The sequence below is a fragment of the Salmo salar genome, chromosome 12, assembly GCF_965601325.2.
Source record: "Salmo salar chromosome 12, fSalSal1, whole genome shotgun sequence".
Lineage (NCBI taxonomy): Eukaryota > Metazoa > Chordata > Actinopteri > Salmoniformes > Salmonidae > Salmo > Salmo salar.
The window spans coordinates 35,913,394-35,935,497 of NC_138302.1; the positions used below are offsets into that span (position 1 = coordinate 35,913,394).

The 22,104-nt window shown below is 44.1% G+C and overlaps 2 protein-coding genes across 3 annotated transcripts in view; both read right to left on the reverse strand.

Annotated features, from left to right (window-relative positions):
• Positions 1-67: 67 nt before the first annotated feature.
• Positions 68-17,811, reverse strand: LOC106564856 (vacuolar protein sorting-associated protein 54). Its single transcript, XM_014131321.3, has 23 exons — positions 17,655-17,811; positions 15,866-16,040; positions 15,194-15,438; positions 14,764-14,848; positions 14,571-14,605; positions 14,199-14,330; positions 13,724-14,109; positions 13,229-13,355; positions 12,227-12,334; positions 11,934-11,989; positions 9,208-9,304; positions 8,329-8,681; positions 6,948-7,077; positions 6,575-6,756; positions 6,353-6,465; positions 5,358-5,421; positions 5,143-5,248; positions 4,913-5,000; positions 2,498-2,619; positions 2,280-2,360; positions 2,045-2,152; positions 1,714-1,808; positions 68-1,422 (listed from the first exon to the last, which is right to left on the reverse strand). Exons 2-23 carry the CDS (start codon positions 16,008-16,010, stop codon positions 1,317-1,319), a joined length of 2,964 nt encoding a protein of 987 aa, XP_013986796.1. The 5' UTR covers positions 16,011-16,040; positions 17,655-17,811; the 3' UTR covers positions 68-1,316.
• An 883-nt stretch (positions 17,812-18,694) lies between these two features.
• LOC106564855 (E3 ubiquitin-protein ligase pellino homolog 1) overlaps positions 18,695-22,104 on the reverse strand; it is a 62,399-nt gene continuing 58,989 nt past the window's right edge. For both annotated transcript variants that reach the window (XM_014131317.2, XM_014131318.3), the window contains exons 6-7: positions 21,795-21,983; positions 18,695-20,592 (exon numbers count right to left, since the gene is read on the reverse strand). In XM_014131317.2, the coding sequence (XP_013986792.1) occupies positions 20,005-20,592; positions 21,795-21,983 (777 nt within the window). In that variant the 3' untranslated portion in view covers positions 18,695-20,004. The remainder of the gene's footprint in view (positions 20,593-21,794; positions 21,984-22,104) is intronic.

Below are 22,104 nucleotides of genomic sequence, written 5' to 3' on the forward strand. Positions count from 1 at the left end.
GCATCTCAATTTAAGATTCTGGGTGCATGAAGTCTAGCGGCTTCCTCAGACAAATAAGGCCAAAGTGGAAATTCTTCCATGTTTTATTCAGTTTCCTGGGATTCAAGACAAAACGCTCAGGCATGCGGTCAGATTTTCAGTTTGCCACACTTCCTTACCCATCTTAACCAGAGCAGCAATGAGGGCCCAACATACACACAGGAACTCAAACAGTATACTATTGTCTGTCTTTGATAGTTATCAAAAGTAGGCACTTTTGAAGTAGACCGCTTTTTATATACCATTGGATCCTCTTGCATGAGGTGTAACGTTCACACAGGCAGTTAATAGAACTGAGGAATAAGACTGTTTTGGTTAGAGCTCGACTACAGACAAACCAATCAGAGGCTAATGTTCCTTCATGCAATAAAACAGGTGAGAACACTGGATAGAACTGTCACGACTGATGCAGTGGAGTTTACTGGCCATTTGATGCATCCTTGTTGGAAGATAATGACTTAGCGCAGTCATTACAGAGAGGGGACCAATTGTGCATAATGTCTGTCAGTTGACAAGCAATTTAACTAACCAGATTGACTAGCAATGCTCAGTGGCATTATTATTGGAGAAATTGCACAGTAAAAGGTTAAATAAGTGCCATGGAAGGGAATGCTGTATTCAGTGCAAATTGAGAAGACGTCAAATGTTTAGTCAATGAAAGACCAGTGGTCAACTTACATGACCATTTAGCTTAAACACAGGTCTGAATCCGTCAGAGTGGCTTTGTTATTCGTTGACGGACGTGAGAAAAAAATATATAAAAATCGCTTCTCCAGTAAGCGACATGTTCTGAACCATGTCGACATTTCAGGCCAATCAAAGTCTATAGTTGAATTGCACACAGTGTGATGAGGTGACAAGCAGCAGGTAGTTGCGTCCTAAAAGTCTCTCATATCTCAGAGCTGCTCTTTAAAAGAAAGCCCATGTCGGTGTCCGCTAGTGGTACACTAAATAGGGAATATGGTGCCATGTTACGTAGCCTGTCCTGCATCATGGCCGCTTCAGGGGCTGGTCCCACAGCGTTGCTGCCTGGGGAAGTTTCTCCCTTGAGGAAGCACCACCACTACCAGACTTCCGCTCTCTTTCTGTACCCAGACAGTGCCCTCTTCAGGTGGCTTCAGTGAGATCCATGGTCCCCTGGGCAGGCTGGCTGCTGGAAGGTGAAACGGGTACAGTCTCTTTACAACAAGAACCTGATTAGAGTTAGTTTCTCCCTTCCCTCCAGGGTGAGTTAACATGGCGTCGCACTGTATGTAGAACGACTACTCCCCCCATCATCACCTCTTCTGCTCCCAGATCTCAGCCATGTTCAAGTCCAGCTTTTCAAGTGCCCTCAGTGATTGAACGTTCTCAGTGTAAAATGCCACATCCACCGTCACCAGCCTGGAGTGGGGTGAGAGTCATTATGGGGGGAATCAGAGAAGTGCTTTCAAGTCATCATTCAACAAGTCCATTGCAATTATAAGGTACATTGTCCTTTAGTGACAAGAAGCTGTTTTATCGGACACATTAAGCCTAGTTCTGGACCAAAATCACTTTCATTAGAGATTCTCCACTGAGCATCCTTTTTAGTACGGTCAAGCAGAGATAATGTAACTGTTGGACACATTTTTTTGGCAAGATTACAGAAATGTTGTTCTCTCTCAACCACCACAGAATCAGAGAAACACCCACCCATGTTGAGGTCCACCGTCGTGGTGCACCCCGAGACGGGCCAGCTGCTTTTTAAGGTGCATTTTAAAGCTTGCATTGATCCTCAGGAACAACATCTAGGCCCAGAGGGGGGGGGGGGGGGAAACAGACAGTGTTACCCTCAACTCAACATGTCTAGTCAGTCGCGACTGCAATGAAGACAACCTGGAACGTGCCCAGTATGGTATAACAGTGCATGAGAATAGCGGTAAAAGGTACCGTAGTTACGTAGTACATTGTATTATTCAGAAAGACAAATTTGAATCATTAGAAGTCATTGAATAAGCTCTGTGGTATCGTTGTCATATGTTACCTGTGTCTGTTCCTCAGGTAGCAGCTCGTAAAGGGCTTCGTGCATTTTAGCCATTTGTTTACACACGTTGCGAAAGCAGGCCGAGGGCATGGGGGCCTTGACTTCATACTGGCAGGAGACGGAGTAGATATTCACATGATACACTGATTGACATTGGCTACAGCGATCTTTATAAAGTGGTATTGCAGGTTAAGACGGGGAGAGTTTGAGAGCGGTTCGGACCTGTAGAACTCACCTTAGACAGCACCTTCTCAAACAAGCTGTCCATGATCGCCATCAGTTTAGTGGAGATCTCCGTTATGTGATCGTTGTAGTCCTGGCCCAAAACAGGAAGGGGAAAATTGTTTTATTAAAACTGAAGGCTTGCACATCGTGTCGCTCACGGTTTACAAGTGAATCTCTGAACTAGTGTACTGTCCTCGTGCGTGCAGGTCTGTGGATGTCAGTGCTCACCTTAGTGATGTGGTCAAAGTGCCTGAGGACGCTGTACTGCTTGGGCGTCAGCTTGGTCTCAAAGTGGGCCCTGATGACGGGAATGTAGTGAACCACCAGCTGAAGACAGCGAGAGGCCAGGGCTGAGGAAAGACACCCACACACACACTAAATGTGGAGGTAACCCTGTAGTGGGGCAAAGCCTACGGTTCATAGCAAAGCACCGGGTTGTGTTCAGTAGGGCAAACACCATAGACAATTTAAAATGTTTGGAAATGGAAAATGAAATTGCGCCTGTCTTATTGGACACGACCAAGTAGTACATAGCAGAGTTGAGCGGTTGGAAATCCCGCTTCAAGTCCTTTCCAACCGCTCCACTAAACACCGCTCTGCGCCCACAGGTTAAACTGCCGTTCCTAATTCGCTCCATTCATTAAAATCACTATTTAACCAACACCTACATCTATTTTTGTGACTACCTGGACCTACCATTTGGTTTTAAAGTATTGAAACTAAGCCATATGATTTGAATAAACATGAAAAGGTAAATATGAGAAGCACATATCATTTCAAATAGGCTACATGTCATATTAAACAGCATATGAACACTAAATAGGCCAGGAGCCAGACAGGATGTGAAAATTATTTATATTAATTCAAGGCTATAGCCTACAAAGAAATACTTTCAAGCATTTGCGAGTGCGACACAATTGGCTGGTAGGGACATAAAGCGCTCAGCACGTAAACGTTTTGCTGTTAAATGATTATAGTCTATAAGATGCACATATAAGCGGTGACTTAATTTTTATTTCATTCGAAGTAAATGAAAAATGACAGTGCCTTTGAATTCATTTTTAGAAACAGGAGTTTGGACAGTCGGTGGATCTCATGTGAAGGAGCCTGTCGGCCAGTAGCAGACACTCTTCTCCTCTCTCAGAGCCACTGGGGATGCTAAACACCCTGTTGGCCACTATTGCTAGGCAGAGATGCAGTTGTTGTTTTCTAGAAGCAGGCCTAAAGGTTTATAGGCAAAATAACCCTATCCGAACAGAAAGCTTCTTGAACATGGGAATATGCCAGGCCTATTGGCCAAAAATAAATTACGGCCTATTGTATAGGTAATAGAACAAAAATGAATACAACTTTTAAGACACCTGACTTTTAGTTTAGAAACACTTTGCTACAATGGACACACTTGCAGTGTATTCGGGAAAGAATTCAGAACTCCTTGACTTTTCCCACATTTTGTTACTTTACAGCCTTTTTCTAAAATTGATTGAATAGTTTTTTCCCCCTCCCTCAATCTACACACAATACCCCATAATGGCAAAGCAAAAACAGGTTTAGATATTTAATATATATATATTCAAACCCTTTACTCTGTACTCTGTTGAAGCACCTTGGGCAGCAATTAGAGCCTGGAGTCTTCTTGGGTATGACGCTACAAGCTTGGGACACCTGTATTTGGGGAGATTCTCCCATTCTTCTCTGCAGATCCTCTCAAGCTCTGTTAGGTTAGATGGGGAGCGTCGCTGCACAGGTATTTTCAGGTCTCCAGAGATGTTCGATCAGGTTCAAGTCCGGGCTCTGGCTGGGCCACTCAAGGACATTGAGACTTGGTACCTTTCCCCAGATCTGTGCCTCGACACAATCCTGTCTCAGAGCTCTTACGGACAATTCCTTCGACCTCAGAGCTTGGTTTTTGCTTTGAGATACACTGTGGGACCTTATATAGACAGGTGTGTGCCTTTCCAAATCATGTCCAATCAAGTTGTAGAAACATCTCAAGGATGATCAATGGAAACAGGATGCACCTGAGCTCAATTTGAGTCTCAAAGCTAAGGGTCTGAATACTTATGTAAATAAGGTATGTTTTAAATTTGTAATACATTTGCAAGAATTCCAACAACAACAAAAAAATCGGTTTTCGCTTTGTCATTATGAGGTCTTGTGAGGAAAACAAATAATTGAATCCATTTTAGTTGAAGGCTGTAACGTAAGAAAATGTGGAAAAAGTCAAGGGGTCCGAATACTTTCCGAATGCACTGTAGTCATCTACCCACCTCATTCCTTTCTTTTAGCATGTCCATGTAGTAAGTACACCATCATGCTTTCGGGATGTGTGTCCAGATTCCACAATGATTCTTTAGTTGTGGACACTACATCCTTCTCTTGCTCTTGGTCCTCATCCTTGTACGTCCCCTTGATTTAGCAGCTGTGTGTTTTATCAGTTTCTTTATGAAAATATTTAGCGAACTCCATGACAGTAGCTAAAGCAAGGGGCTGTAGATGGCAGCACACAAGTAGACTACAGATGCATGCTGGGCCGGGCATGCCCTAAGATTGTGAACTGAGCGCTACTGGAGCGGCGTGAATCGCACTCCGCTCTCTAGTGAAATTGGGCAAGACGCTCCTCTCACATGCCCTGGTACATACCCAGGTTTTTAGTGGTGATGGTCTTGAGTCCCACCACTTGTAGTGCTCCTGCCCCCAGGACCAGCTGGCAGCTCCGCGAGTTGAAGTGCTGTCAAAGGAGGGGGGAGTCAGGGACCATTCAATACAACACGGTGGCAGTTTGTTAGTGGGATGCTTGCCAGGTAAATGTAGCCAACTCTCAGACCATCATTCTAGACTGTTGCCACATAGCGGGGGTGGCGTGTTGTTACCTTGAGTAGGTCTGAGAGGCGGGTGAGCATGTCCGTGGAGATGGAAGGGATGTCGTTGACACACTGACAGTACTCAAGGAAGATCCGTATCAGTAGTAACACCGTGCTGATGAGGAGAACAGAGGTCACCAGGCAATAAGGGTCTTATCATTTGTCCTACAAGCCTTACGTTTTGAATGTGGGAGTGGAAATGAGCATTTATTGTAGTTACCTACCCAACAACAGCATATTTCTGGCCATCAATGTGCAAATAATCACTTGGTTTCCTTTCTTCTGTGCCTGGTATTGAGAAGAAGACAGGAAATAAACTCAGTCAGTCTGGGGACAGCCAAATATTTTTTGGGGGACTGACCATCGGGAACCTGGACTGACAGTCGTGCAGAGCGTGGGTCAGTGACAGACCATGGTAAGCATGGTATACAGGGCATAAAGTTCACTTTAGTCCACCAGCCACTGTGGCAGGTCAATGAAAAGATCTACCAGCCACTCAGGTCTTTCACCAGCCAAACTATTTTTGTCATAATTCCATAAACGCCAAAAAAAAAACAGATGACCATGCTTTGTAATGTTTCTAAAAAAGACATTAGTAAGAAGTAATGTGGTATATTGCTGAATTTCATTTCATTTTTTGTGACCTGAGTCTTAACCAAAATACCAGACAAAATGTTCAGCTGCCCCTTTAAGGGTGGGAGGTTACCATGGTAACTGAGCCACTCAGTGGTCTCCGGTGTCTCTGAGAGTTGGGATCCGTCTCTTTGCTATCAGTTGAAGCAACAACCTCGCAATGTAAATAACCAAAAAACATGACAAAGTTTTACATTGCAGACTTTCGAGTAAATTGGACCAACTTTTATGAAGCCTGTGCGCAGCGCCTCCAAAATGAATCTATCAGCACTTCACTCAGTGTGCATAGCTCCCCTGCCAGGCTGTGTTACTGCGAGGTGGGACATAGGATTCCTATTTCTTTGAGCGATTAGCAGCTATGAAACAGAACAGCAGAAATACTTTGAAAACAACTACTGCAGCATTTTTCTAACCCTAACTGCGCTCATACTTGACTTTTGACTATTTTTATTCGCAAATGTAATACTCACACTGTAAAGTCCTGCAAACTGACCACCTGCCTGGTGAAATAGACATTCTAACCTGCCAATATCTAAATCTACCCGCAGGTGGCAGGTGTTCATTTTGTGCTCAAATGGTATGTTACCTTGGGATTTGCGTTCGGGTAGTGTGATCCTGCCATCTGCTATGGAGTTAACCAGGTCCTGGAATTCTGCAGGAACCTCTGCCTGCTTCCACCGCTCATTGTCCAGCAGCAGACTGGAGAGAACCCACACGCACAGTTAGGATAGATGGTTTAAGTTCCTGAAGTATTGCACCTCTATTCCCTATTTAGAAGTGTGTGTGTCTGTACTCGCCAGTCTAATACCTGAGCTTGGTCTTACGCTCCTCGTGGAAGCGGTGGACAAAGCGGTTGGCCTGGCTCTGTAGCGCCCCCCTAAGGGACACACTGCGCCTGCAGCACAGCTTCTCTGTGTCCCTCACAAAGCCTTCCACCGCCTGGGACAGAAACACAAACTCTGCCGAGCTCAGACGCTCCAGGGAGCCATCCTGACGGAGAGCGAAAGGGATTTTTTCAAGGTTACAAACATGAAATATTACTAGCAGGGTTGAATTTATTCCCATTTTACTTTGTCACTTCAGAACATCAATGGAAAGTCACACATAAGCCAGCTGACAGTGCATTGGTCATGCTGCGTGTTGTTTATCCTGTCATGTCATGCGTTAAACGAGCTAGCTACCTTGGCTCTGGCCATGAGGACTTTGACACAGCGGTCGTGGCTGACGTCTGAGGCGGTGTAGAGCAGCTCCTGGATGTTATTGGCCACGCGGCCCAGCTCCAGGTCACTGGGCATCATGTCCTCACTGGACCTACAGCCAGACAGACAGCATAGAAATACAATTACTAGAATTACACTTTTTTTGTAATTCTATTGTACAGAATACAGATGGAACTTAGGAAGGGACACTCAGTAGTAGACAATACAAAATAAAGTATAAAAAAGTAATTTGCTTTATATAGCAAGCAACGGTCACGTGACTCACTGTCTGTAGGAGCGATCAATTTTTTGTGAACGGGGTGCTGTACCTAATATACTGTCCAGCGAGTGTATACTTTCATAATTTGTTTGAACTGGTACTGGGCTACCTTTCAGACGAGTCTTGTGAGGCGTCCTAGAGAGACCCACCTTTCCACAGAGGGGTTATATTAATGTTGTTGCCCAAACTGTTTGGATGCTATAGACGGAAGGTGACAGATCGGCAGTACTGACTTCAGACCAGTCCCGTGACGGTTGTGGGGGTCATAGAGCAAAGCGGAGTTTGTGAGTCTCTCTATAGAGGGGTCATAATAGTCGTTTTTGTGAGAAGATCGATTTTCAGGATGTCTCCTGGTCTGACAAACACTGCTGTGGCTCGGCCAACTTCCACCGCAGATGGCCGACATCAGAGGATGCGGTGGATATATCTAGCTTAAAACAGAGATTTCTTTTTAAATGAGGATTTTTTTTATTATGCCAACTTGATTTCCAAAGGGGAGCGGACATCGACTTTAGGGTTAACCACAGAAATTTGTATAGAATTGCAGGAAATTAGCTTTAAAACGGCAAAATGTTCTCTAGGCTCCATGGGAGAATATGTAGAATTGCAGGAAATTGGCTTAACTTCAAAAATATGTTTCTACACCACCAAAATGGGGGCCTCTAAAATGTTCTCACTAACGGACCGACTGCGCCCCCTGCCACGCCCACCACCTAAGCCCCTTTTTTGATCCAGAATAACCCTGTATTCTTTTGTTGGGGTACGCTCACACCATTCAAAACACAGAAAAGCTGCTTTTTAGCATAAAACATTTTGTAAGGTAAACTATTTCACGCATATTGTAATTATTTATAGATCATATCTGATAGAAATCTGGAAACACTGGACAGTTACTTTGATTTCCTGAGTGTATACAGATGTGCAGCATGTATTGAATCTTTTTCACACTGCCTTGCCAACCCAAACTTTACTTTTTTTGAATAATAACCAGGCCAGCACAGCATATCCTGACTCAGTAGTGTTAACCTGACTCAGTAGTGTTAACCGTGTGTTTGTGGTTGGTGAAGGTGGTGAGTGACTCACGAGACGGCGGCCCCTCCTGGCTGGAAAGCATGTTCCCTGCTGGAGGACGACTCGGTGGTCCCTGAGGCAGAGTCACTACCACAACCATCCATACGTGACAGGGCCTGCCTGGGCCCCACGGTGGAGCTCTGCTCGTGGCCTGTGCTTGCCCCCAGGTGCAGCTGGGCATCATTGAGAGCGTCGCTGATGAACAGGCCCTCGTGGGTGAGGTAGGCCAGTTCTGCTTCCTCCTGGTTGAGAGGGGTTCCTGGGGCCTCAGTCAGGCCCACCGCTGCAGCCCGCTCCAGCAGACGGCTCTTCTGGTTGCTATCCAGCGCCTCCAGCACGACATTCCTCACCACACTCAGCGTCGCCTGTGGGGCACAGCATAAGGACAAACTTATACGGCAGAGGAACTAACTACCAGGGTTGTGGTCACTTCCATTTAAATTCCAGTCAATTCAGAAAGTAAACAAATTTCAATTCCAATTAGACATTTTCATTACTGAAAAGCTTCTTGAATTGAAATGGAATTGACACCAACCTTGCTAACTACACAAGATAAATGAAAGGCACAGATCATCAACAGAGTCCTACACAAAAGTATTAATCATGTACTACAATGGGCCAGTAAAATAATGCACTTTAAAACAGCTGGTTTGTACACCAACGAAAAACGGCAAAGAAAGATGTGTAGACACTGCCAAAATAACAAATGCTGAAGTGTTACTCTATTCTTCTATGCCAATTTACATAGCAAGGCATCTAACTACCTTTCTTTTTTTACCTTTCAATAAACTTTCTTCAAGTCTTCTCTTCAGCAAGAAGACAATTCCATAAATCCCATTTTGATTAAATCTATCTGACCGGGATTGTGTTTTAATAAAGTATGATCCTTACCTTGATCCTCTTCAGGAAGAGAATGAAGTTCTCAAAGACGGACTTCAGCAGCTCAAACCACTGGGGGAAGGTCATCAGACGCATCTGGTCTGCCAGCCTGACCAACCAGAAGCAGAAAGCAGGGTTGTATTCATTAGTGCAAACCATATCAAAATGTTTTGCAACAGATAGAACCCTAACTCTGTTGAAAAACATTTAAAAAAAAATAAGTTACCTTCAATTCCTATTACTAACAACTCAAATAAGAACTTGCAATCATTTTTTGCTTATCTTTGCCAGCTTAATGTTTATTTTGGAAATAACAGAGCTCTACAACGGAGGGTCATACCAGCAATGCATAGCATTTTTACTCATGTGAACAATATATATATTTTTACTTTAGGTCTGCTTCAGTGGCTTTCATGGGTAGGTAAGCATTGTTAAATGAGGACTGATGTCAAACTACGGTAATTTTGTATGTCCAAACATAAATACTCAATTACATTCAAATGAATGCGTTCATGTGGCGTACAGTGCCATGTCCCTCAAAATGGTTCTCTTACATTTCTAAATGAGCCAGGTTTTTCACCATGTTTCCCACATGTTCAGACTACATTGAGATAAGACAGTGCAGTTTTTTTTTATTATTATAGGCATTATTTTATACACAACTTTGTCTGAATATTGATGAATTGACCCCATGGGTCATGAAATGTGATTTAACCTATTTATGTTGCCTAATAGTGTTGTCAACAATTCAAATATTCTTTTTTTTTTTACCCAATTCTTAGTCCAACAAAGCGCCTATGCAAAGCCCTCGCTGTCAATAAGAAACGTATTCAAGGGTCAGCCTGCCAGCTGAAAATATTTGCCAGTGTGTGTATAGGCTACATACCCCTCCCACCTCTGAAGCATATGCTACTGTAGCCTACTGACGTTAGAAGCATGATTAAGAAATTAGGGAGATCTTTCTAATTACAGAAGAATTAGGCCCACAGAATTATACCCATCACATTTACATAAGTATTCAGACCCTTTACGAAGTACTTTGTTGAAGCACCTTTGGCAGTGATTACAGCCTTGAGTCTTCTTGGGTATGATGCTACAAGCTTGGCACACCTGTATTTGGGGAGTTTCTCCCATTGTTCTCTGCAGATAATCTCAAGCTCTGTCAGGTTGGACAGGGAGCGTTGCTGCACAGCTATTGTCAGGTCTCTCCAGAGATGTTCGATCGGTTACTGGCTCTGGCTAGGCCACTCAAGGACATTGAGACTCCCGAAGCTACTCCTGCATCGTCTTGGCTGTGTGCTTGGGTCGTTGTCCTGTTGGAAGATGAACCTTCGCCCCATGCTGAGGTCCTGAGCGCTCTAGAACAGGTTTTCCATCAAGGATCTATGTACATTGATCCTTTCATCTTTCCCTTGGTCCTGACTAGACTCCCAGTCCCTGCCCGCTGAAAAACATCCCCACACCATGATGCTGCCACCACCATGCTTCACCGTAGGGATGGTGCCAGGTTTCCTCCAGACGTGATGCTTGGCATTCAGGTCACAAGGTTGAATCTTGGTTTCATCAGACCAGACAATCTTGTTTCTCATGGTCTGAGAGTCTTTAGGTGCCCTTTGGCAAACTCCAAGCAGGCTGTCATGTGCCTTTTACTGAGGAGTGGCTTCCGTCTGGCCACTCTACCATAAAGGCCTGATTGGTGGAGTGCTGCAAGATGGTTGTCCTTCTGGAAGATTCTCCCATCTCCACAGAGGAACTCTGGAGCTCTGTCAGAGTGACCATCGGGTTCTTGGTCACCTCCTTGACCATGACCCGTCTCCCCCGATTGCTCAGTTTGGCCGGGCGGCCAGCTCTAGGAAGAGTCTTGGTGGTTCCAAACTTCTTCCATTTAAGAACGATGGAGGTCACTGTGTTCTTGGAGACCTTCAATACTGCAGAATCTTTTTGGTACCCTTACCCAGATCTGTGACTCAACACAATCCTGTCTCGGAGCTCAACAGACAATTCCTTCGACCTCATGGCTTGGTTTGTGCTGACATGCACTGTCAAATATGGAACCTTTATATAGACAGGTGTGTGCCTTTCCAAATCATGTCCAATCTATTGAATTTACCACAGGTGGACTCCAATCAAGTTGTAGAAACATCTCAAGGATGATCAATGGAAACAAGATGCACCTGAGCTCAATTGAGTCTCATAAAGTGTCTGATACCTTATGTAAATATGTTATTTATTTTTTTTGCTTTGTCATTATGGGGTATTTATTGTGTGTAGATTGCGGGAGATTTGGATTTATTTAATCAATTTTAGAATAAGGCTGTAATGTAACAAAATGTGGAATAAGTCAAGGTTTCTGAATACTTTCCAAAGGCACTGTATGTCTCTATTTATGCAACAACAAAAAAGAGCCCTGTCCTAAACAATACGTTTCTATCTCACAATCTAACGTCACGCCCTCAACTAGATTTCCACACCCACATTGTTTTCACAGCCCTCGTGTCATACTCCGAGCACTCCTTTCAATAACAGGATGTCAGATTAACGCAGTCTCACTCGTTGTTGTTGTTAAGACAACCATAAACAACTGGTTTAGCTTCCTTTCCTTTGTTGAGGATGGATTCTCAGAACACCAGGCCATATTTTGACCACACCTCCAGTGCATTCGGGAGATATTACCTTCAGCTCAATGTGCTCAAGAAAATACAAAACGCATGCAATGTATAGCTAGCTGTACTACTCACTTCGTGACGATGTCAGTGTCAATTTCTTCGATCTGCGACACCGAGTCGAAAACAGACTGTGGGATAAGAGTATGTTACTTTCCATATCCGTTTAACTAATTCAAAATGCATTTCTCGTTTGATACAGGTGTGCTAGCTCAGGAATAGACCAATAAAGTGGAACTGGGAGGGGGTGCTGGAGGAGAGGTTTGGGAAATATTCTTAATATGGCAAAGTCCTTTTCCTAATTTCACCATAAAATGTTTATGATCATGAATATAGTCTGTTCTGATACTTTTTGTCTGGTCTTTTACCTGTGTGATGATGCTTTTGGCTGCTAGGATCATCTCGTCGCTGTAGATGTCCAGAAAATCCAGCTTCCGCTGCCTCAGCAAGCCAAACACCAGAGACTCCAGCCTGTCCTGTCTCCCACACACACACACACACACACACACACACACACACACACACACACACACACAGAGAGTGAGCAATACTATAAAACCCAATAACGCCAATCAGACTTATTATTCACTTCAAGAGATCAATTATGATAAGACACCAATTCATCAATTAAATTACAATAAACTAATAAACAAAGAGATTCATATTTCAAACCAATTAACACAGTGATTTCCTCATAATGGAGATAATTCAAATCTCCTTCAGAGTCATTCAAAGTTCCATACACATAACAAAAGGCAATTGGCAATTGTGCTACTGAAACATAAATTAGGTTGATGATTGAAGATATCAACACACTGATGTTTTCCTCTGATCTGAACAAGCTCGAGATTGCCCCAAACGTGCCATTTTCCTTCACTTGATTCCAGCCTTCCCTGTAGCTCAGTTGGTAGAGCATGGTGTTTGCAACGCCAGGGTTGTGGGTTCGATTCCCACGGGGGGCCAGCACAGAAAAATAAAAAAAATAAAAATGTATGAAATGTATGCATTCACTACTGTAAGTCGCTCTGGATAAGAGCGTCTGCTAAAATGTAAGTAACAAACGGAAGAGTCAGACCCACCTTTATTGAGACTGAACGTTTGTATTGCATCTGTGACCACTGTGACAAAATAATAACTCAGTTTGGTGCTCCAACTACACATTCTCCACCTTTACGGTTGAACTCAACCTCAATCTTAAAACCAGAACGTATTTTTTCACACATTCCCCCCCCGTCTTCTGACAGCGGATTTAGTGCATTTAAACCTTTGTTGTAGCCAGGTAAGTAATCTGAGAACGAATGAGTTAAATCTAAAAACGACCACAGAATAAAATATAAACATTGTTTATATTTTATCTCAACGGTGCAGACCTTCTCCATGACCTGTCCGTCGTCCTCCAGACTCCTGCTGAGGTCACTCCTGGAGTACATGCTGAAGTCCTCCACCATCATCTTGTCTATCAGCTTCTCCATCTCACACAGCTGCGAGCCCAGGTGTCTGCAGGAGGGGGAAGACAGGAAACGTCAGACACATCACAAGGCCACACTAAAATACACAGAGTATTTCACTATGTTTAACTATGGGCTGGGACTCATGTTTAAAATGACTTGTATTGACACGAAACTCTGAAAAGCATTGTGACGAGAAGTGGTGTGTATTTTAAACCTTTAGCGTGATACAGTTCTGCCACCATGCTGTATTGGTGCTTCAAGCTTACTCACAATAAATAGCTGGTGTGGACTGCTGCTTACTATCATCTGATGTACGATAGTCTCATATGAGTGTCAGCGCATTTAAATCAGACGAGTGTCCCCACCGCGTGCATAGATCGATCCTGAGTACGTAACACAAACATCCCCCCCCACCTGAAGCTGTGTATCCCCTGCAGCTCTAGCTGCAGCACCTCCTTGGTGGTGGCGATGAGCTCCAGGGCCCCAACGAACTCCGAGGTGGAGAGCAGCAGCTGCACAGTGGGCTGGCTCTGATGCACCGCCGCCATCAGCTTCAGCTTGTTGTGCAGCCGCGCGCAGTTGGAGCGCGTCAGCGCCTGCCGCAGTGCCTGCAGTGGGCCTTCGCACATGATGCGTTCGATGGCGGCCGTGCGGCCCCGGAGGACTGCCACGGCGCGGGCGGTTTCGGTGAGTCGGTCCTGGAGCTCGTGCTGGGAGGACATGGCGTGGAAGAAGGCCTCGGAGCGCAGGGAGATCTGGCGCGCGATGCTCACCTCCACCACGTCGAGGTAGTGGCTCAGCTGAGAGAGAGAGGGAGAAGCCAACAACAGGAAACATGACGGTGAAGCAATGAAACAATGCAGGATATGACAATTTTCCGTCGGCTCACCTTTTCCTGTAGTAACCGTGACGATGCCATGTCCCTACTGCTCTTCCCGCCAGCGCTGTTGAAGTGGGACCATGGTAGGACCGCGTTAAAGGTCGTTGGGTCGTCTAGCGCAAAATCAGGCTTCATGAAGATCTGTTTAAGCCAGATATTCATTTTGGAATCCAGAACCAAATATTATGTGTGCTGCTCTAGCTAGTCTAGGGAGATATTAATACAATTAAACAATATATTATAAAAAAAAAAGTGAATGGTATGACCGTTTGAGAATCATGAGAGCATACAGTCAAATCAAGGGGGCAAAACGGTTCAATAGGGCTCTAGAAATCCCCACAACTCACATGGTTACAACACAAAACAAGAGGAAATAAATACCTTGGGCACCTGCTCCAACTCTGTTCTTGATTTGTCTACGAAGAACAGAAAGTGAAAAAGCACATTTGTTGAATCAACTCACTTAAACACAAAGGAAATGTGATATTTGACAAAACTAATAAGATAGATTTGTCCGTTAGGCCCAGAATAGATACTGTAGGCGCCAGGTGCAGAGCCGTTTAATATCGCATACCGTGGTTGTTTGTGATGCTGGAGACAGCATCCAGCTCATCCTTGTTGGAACAGATATTCTTGCATCGCTCATGGATTTTCTCCCTCTACAGAGAAACACAGACATGATTTAGTTTAGGCCTAATAGCTCATACAGTTTAATTATAGTGGATGTATTTTCTTTGTGCTATTTTGACCATGAGTAAAGGGAAGAGACAAAGTCTTAGAAATAGCTTAAAATGCAATGTTCAATACATTGCACAGGGCAGTTCCAAGGTAATAACCAAACAACAATAACCAACCACCTTTCTTTACCATTGCAACATGTTTTTAAATGTTCTCTGTTGCATGCCCTAATGAGCGCAACCCAGGCCAGACAGTGGCCTCTACTTCAGTCCAATCTACTGAATAATTCACACTGAATGACAGAGGCAGCGGGGTGTATTCGTTACCTGAGCTGTTTCCTGCAGGTAGGGGCCAAAGTGTTCCTTTGTGATGTTGGGGAGGTAGAAGGAGGGCGTGACTTCTGTCTCGGCAAAGTCCAGGCCCCAGGTTTTGGTGAAGAAGTCAGACTCCCTCTTGGCCAGCCGTGGGTCGTTCAGCGCGGCTGGGAGGTTCACCTTGGAGTTGTACACCGTCCACCTGTGCTGGTCGGCCACCACCGACGGGCCCTCGCACAGCCCCCGGGCTGCCTCGCCTGCAAGGGCACGTGGAAAATGAAGTCAGTAGAAACCTTCAGCAGCAATAAAACGTTCAATGCATTTTGAGATGCATTCCACGGTTGCGCTCCAGTTCTCTAGCCTGACCCACCATCCTCAACGCTGCACTCTCATTTGAGGCTACCTATTTTTCTACCCTTCACCAAGAAGTGTGCACTCGTTCACTTCCGCTCATGCATTTAAAAGCTTTGGATTGGTGCAAGAATGGCTGGAGGGAGCTCCTTACACCAATCCATTCATTTTAAATCCATGAGGGAGAGTGTACAAGTGCACACTTTGGGAGAGGGGTAGACAAATAGGACTGCATTCAGCATATGGTTGATCAACAGTGACACAAGATGAACCTTTATATATATTAATCTTGTAAGAGTGTTGGCCAACCATAAATGTAGGCTAGTTCTTTACCCGTGGGCTCCTTGGGGCAGACGTCGGGCAGGGAGTGGATGGGCCTGTAGTGTCGTGAGGAAGGGTCCCTGTCCTTCTGGAAGAGACCCTCGCTGCCACCACTGCTGGGATGAGGCACTGGGGAGGAGCTGTGGCTGGAGGCCATGGCATCGGTGCACCTCTCCGCAGAGGCTAGCTGAATTAGCAAACATAGCACTGAGTCAGAGAGTATCAATACAAAACAAAGACATAGCCTAAACATTCATGTTTGCGGTAACAAAATATAAAACCTAAACCGGACCATCTTCAGAGTTCTTAGTCCAAGGGCATTGAAAATAGGGCCATAGAAAACTAAATGTTGAGAGAGGAAGGATACAGTGGAACACTTGTGTCAATAGTCAAACAATTCAGTCAATCCGTTCAAATGTCAGCCCATTTTTCTGTGCACAGCAATGACATTCAGTTATTGTCACAAATCACTAGAGTGAAGTGAAAGTGCAGATGCTGCAGATGTATTGTCGCTCAGACAACTGTGGCTCAGAGGTGCAGTTGAGCAGGTGTTAGGCTATAATCCGAACAGTGAGAAAAGCGATGCCTTTTGACTCACTTCCTCTGTGTATTGATTCAGTTATTGCTTTGTGTGCATAACTAGCCCTGTCTACCTAAACTGAATGATCAAATTAAAAGTAATTCACCATTGGTGATTAAAGTGGAGGGTGCCTAGAACAGGTAGGTTAACCAATATAATCAGACTAGAAGACAGTGTTGTGTAAGCACCTGAGACCGTGATAAAACTGCTTACAGGAGCAAAGATCCTCTGTTGTCTAAATAGTCTGTTGAAAAGATTAGGGTGAAAGGTGGGCAGGTACCTATAGCCTACAATCAGCTCCTGTCAATATGGATATGTATTGTTGTCAGTTTCAGTAACATACAACATCGAATGCATGGTGAAATAAGCAAATAAATGATTTATAGCAGACATATTAAGTCTTCATATATGACTGATTTACACCAACGTCAGGTGTATCACCAGACACTGAACACGTCATTGGGCAATGACGTCGTAGCTGCCTATATCAACAACGTCAAATGTTAACGCGCGTAGCTTGCTAACAGTAACATTGACAGTTACAATAAAAAATAAATTCGCTGGCTGAGGGCTATATGGATCAAAACTGTACAATGCAAAATGTCAAGAAAATATAGTCAGCTATCTCTGCGATTCAGATAATGTTCCAACACCACCAGGGATGATGATGATGATGTGGTCATTTTTTTTTTACTAGCTGGGTATCTGATCAGATTACAGTTTTAACTGACAATCTAGTTAGCGTTATTTGTTTCACTTTTTAAATAGCTAGATAGTAGATAGGTGTTTGCCTCACCACACTGCTAGACAACTGCAGCTTCTTAACGTTAACTATCTCAGGTGGGGAACAAGATAGTTACTTAGCTAACTAGAGTTATCGTTCTAAGTTAGCTAGCTACTGTAGTTAACTATAAAACACCGCCGTCCCCCATTCGCATTTCCCCGTCATCCGGCAACATTAACTGTCATTGACCATTTTTCTAATTACTCTTTACAGACGATATGCGATTTACTCTCCGAGCATCGATATTCGAGTAGCTACCCACGACTGCAGCAGCCTGAAGAGACCAGCTGGTTTACACGTAGACTGATAATCGAAGCTAGCAAAATGTTAGCCATTTGACAGCCAAACAGAGACGGAAGCAGTCCACACAAATACATGATCGCTGAGCTTTTTTTGAAGAGTAGACAAACCAAAAGAAGGTGCGCTATGTCTGGTACCTGTTGTTAGAAACACATTAGTTCTTGATTGTTCTTTCCACCATCACGCTAACATTAGACAAACCAGGCGAAAACATCAAGCAAACTGCCGGTATAGTAACCATAATGCACTGCGCGAACAATCTTCTTCGAGTTCTTTCGAGCATAACCACGGAGTCACTTTCATCACAGCACACCACCTACTTCACTGCAGGATGGGCGTGGGGGGCCACAAAAAAAAAACGGAATTCATCATGAGGGGCTGCAGTGGGTCTGCGTACCCACATCCATACTCCCCCCTCCCCACCTTCTGAGCAAAACATTTCAGTTCCCCCCCTCATGGGAGTGAAGAGATACCAAAAATGTTTTAACCTGTTAATTTCCTGCAATTTTACACATTTTGCCATGGGGCGGAGAGAACATTTAGCAATTTTATAACTCATTTCATGCAATTTTACTCATTTTGCCATGGGGTGGAGAGAAACATGTGCAGTTTTACATCATATTTCTTGCAATTCTACACATTTTGCCATAAGATGAACGCAAATGTTTTCAGTTTTTAATATGATAACTGATGATCAATGGGCCCCACCCCGGTCGGTAGTTCGCCCATGCTTTCTACAAATTTAGATAGCTGGCCGCTAGACTAATTTACCAATCGAAAAACTTTTAGCTGACATGGGCTAATTGAGTGACTGCTGATGCACAAACAAATTTCGAAATAGCACCTTGTGTATTCTATTATTCCAACTCTCAACAATAAATTGAGAACCTGAATTTTTTTTTTTTTTTAAATACAAATATAGTTGCCCATCCCCTACCTACTGCTTACAACTGACAATTTTCACATTCTCATAAGTGGAAAAAGTCATTTTTATGTGAACTAGCTAGTACTGTCAATCCAAATGAATACTGTGTATAATAGGGTGAATGTTATTGCATATCTTATTTATTTTAGCTAAATACACCAAATATCTAGTATACATGAGTTCTGTCCAGTTATTGATGATCTTGGATTCCAACAGTGGATTGGAAAAAAAGAGAGCACTCACACAAATGTGAACAATTTCAAAGCTTTTAACTTTTATTGTTTCCAGTTGGTAAAAAAATCTCATCTGCAACAGCAACCCTTTTTGCAGAAATAATACTCAACATCCTGTATGAAGGCATCAGGCGATCAAGAAGATATAATGCAGAACAAATTGGTAAAACTTGAATATAAGTTGGTTGAACAGTAAAGAAAATAAGCTCTCACACATTACTGAAATTGGAGTACAAATCACTGTGTAAATTAAGATCAGAAGACAAAACACGGGTACATTAACATACACAGAAACATAAACATAAATATTATATACACACTGAAAGCAGGTACACATGGAAGATGAGAGGGTCAAATTTTCATACCATCTGAAAAGTCAATGTGTTTAGCGCCACACTTCAATTGAACAAAAACGGATCACTTGCTTGCTTGAACACATTCTGGACACTCAGATAGGTGTCAATGTCGACAAGTTTCCACCAGTCAATTTGTAGATCTGTTTCTCCAGTCCTTGTACAGAAGGGTACACAGAGAGAAAAGTGATCGTTTTTTATTATGTACTTCTTCCACTTCTTATACCACCTTATACCTGCTGATGTGGTGATTGATAACATTAAGATAGGGTACATGTTGGGATTCATGGTAAAAAAAAGGTATACGGTCATAAGCAATTTTTTTTACGCAATCGCCAAATATTGATTTACTAGGCCTAGTTTAACAACATGGGTCTTCATGTCTAAGAAAAAGGAGGTCACTTCCAAAACAGTAGCTAGCATTACAAAGTATGCTTGTTTCTGCTACAATTGCCTCATAAGTTTCAGATAGAAAAAGAAATGGCTATAAACATCAAGCCACACCACACATCCTCACAATGGATTTTGCATCAGAACATTACAAATCTGCACCTGTGGAAGAGTTTGCTGTGTTAGCATATACTGTAGCGCTTTTTCATTGTTAACATGAAAATAGAATTATAGTATCGAAAACAGCACTGCTAGAAAAAAGGTCACTTGAAATGAGAGAAGCAAAAAAGGTATTCTGTAGCTCTCCAAAATATTTAAGTTAAGAAATGTTTAACAGTCCTTTAGCTGTTTTTCCACCATTCACTTGGTTATCGAATGGCCATGGGTCATGGTCATTAGGGCACCAAACAGAAGAAAACTGTCTGACACAGTGAGGGACTACCTGGATTTTTCCAATAAGAAACTCAAATGTTCATTTTCTGTTGCAAAATGTATTAAGATGTTTTCGGTTGTGTGCCCTAATGATCACAACCCTGGTAGTTGTGAAGCGTCAATTGGGGTTTGGGAGGAGACCACTGTCCATTATCTAGTCCAGGGGCCCTTGGAAGATGAGTCTGAGGTAGCCGCTCTCGCCGGCCAGTTGCTGCACACAGAACGGACAAGCGGCGTGGAAGGTGTGCGTGCCGTGTGGCAACGGGATCTGGCTCCAGAACGCTGCCGTCTTCTCCGAGCACACATGACCGCACGGACTAAAGGCGTGTGTGGGCGGTGCTGCATCCAGGTAAAACCCCGCCTCACACCCCAGCCATAACGGTACATACGGCCCCCTGGTTCGGCACATGGGGCACTCCCTCTCCCGGCCCACCTCCACCACCTCATCCTCGGGCTCCCGTCCTTGGCCTCCCCAGCCGTGGTAGCCGTGCACATGGCCGCATCGGAGGTAGGCCCAGGGCTGCTTCTCATCCAGGATCTCCTTGCGGCGGAGGCTGGGGAAGGCCAGGGTGTTGAAACCCACGGGGCACTGGGGCCGCCCGGCATTCAGCTCCTGTCGCAGGGCCTCCAGGTGCTTCACGGTGGGGGTGCGCGAGAGGCCCTCGGCCGTGCGCCACAGGAGGGTGGCGCCGCACAGGTCGATCAGCGAGCCGTCCACCAGTTCCTGGCTCTCGCTCTCCACCTGCAAGAGACACAGAGATATTAGCAAACAGATGGCAAGATATTAACAAACACAATACAAACACATGCTCCACATGGTGTTGCTCTGCAGCCTGCCTTGATTAAATGTAGACGGCAACCTGCGATACCACATTTTATAGCTGTGGGCTGAAGGGGGGATCCCGGGTTCTCCATTAAGGACTTAATGTAGTGCTTTTCAATTTTTATGGAGTGAGGAGAGATACTGTAAGTATATTTCAGTATTATATTGAGCATTGTCCTGTATTATTGGCCTTCGGTATGTACCTCAATAATAGATCAAAGAGGTCTTGTTTTTGTTTCAGACAAGGTGCAGACCTGCTGTGACTAAACCCATTGAACCAGCATCCCTTCCTCTCTTTCTCCCTTATCAGCTCTCGGCATTTCCTCCCCCCTTCCTTGGCCGTTCTCATGCCTCAGTTTTAAAGTCTAAAGGCCAAACCACATCATAATCATAATAACATCATGTCTCAGACTCTCAGTCATTCCTCCCAAAATGAAGGTGAGGGGGGATTCCTATGAGAATTCCTCTGACATACTGAAATCTTCCAAACTGACTGTGTGGTCTCTGGGAGAAGGAACTTAAAAGTCTAGAGTCAGGGTTTTCCAGGGGAGGTTATTATCGGTGACATAACAGACCTATCACACTATAAATCAGATGCTGATTTCTGTGTATGAGAAACAGAGACCTCAAACAGCTAAAGCCCATCCAAACAGACTATTCTGTACAACTGAGATAACTCGTGAATTTGTTAAGATGTCCCATCTGCTCATATCACAGAGCTGTTGTTTAATGGCTTAATGAAGTTACCCAACAATAACATTTTGGAGGACGGTAGAGTCTATGTTCTGAACATTTTTTCTAGAGTCAATTGTTCCAAGTTAGAGTGAGAACTGATATTAGCTGGCGGCTTCCATTTAATTAGTGCAGTATTAATGCTTCAGAAACATCTACTTAAAACAATGTCCCTGCAAAACAATGGCAAGGCATGGCTTACAGGGAGTAGACTCACTCAATGAGACTGCACAGGAGTGTGTGTGTGTGTTTGAACATGTTATGTTTCTGCAAGTGCTCACATCTACACATGTTAGGGTTGTTACTTCATGTGTGCGCACACATCTGTGTGTGTACATGTGTGCTTGTGTGCATGCTTGTGTCTATGTATGTATCTACTAGCTACCCACCATCTTGCCCCGTTGCTGGGCTGAGCGGGTCTCTCTGAGGGTGAAGACTTTGCCACAGACAGAGATCTCTCTCCACACGCCCGGCTTGGAGTCCTGCGTGAAGCCGTGGCGAGGGTGCATCACCAGCACGCCATTAGTGGTCAGCCCGTCCATCTGACCGTCCTGTGTCCTCCACTTGGCTGCCTTCTCCTGGGGGAAAGAAGGGATAGAAAGTAGAAAAGGAGAGTTTCAGAAATATGTGTGCAATACTTTTAGTTCTAATAGTTCATAGTTATTTCAAGGTTATATTATGGCTTATAAACGTCATTGC

What these genes read in the sequence shown, in the direction of transcription:
- LOC106564856 (XM_014131321.3), bottom strand. Translation starts at nt 16,010, where the DNA reads ATGGCCTCCAGCCACAGCTCCTCCCCAGTGCCTCATCCCAGCAGTGGT. An exon ending in GACACTGACATCGTCACGAA is followed by an intron (nt 9,305 to 11,933) that starts GTGAGTAGTACA and finishes CTGGTTGGTCAG; the next exon opens with GCTGGCAGACCAGATGCGTC. An exon ending in TCCTCATGGCCAGAGCCAAG is followed by an intron (nt 6,757 to 6,947) that starts GTAGCTAGCTCG and finishes GCTCTCCGTCAG; the next exon opens with GATGGCTCCCTGGAGCGTCT.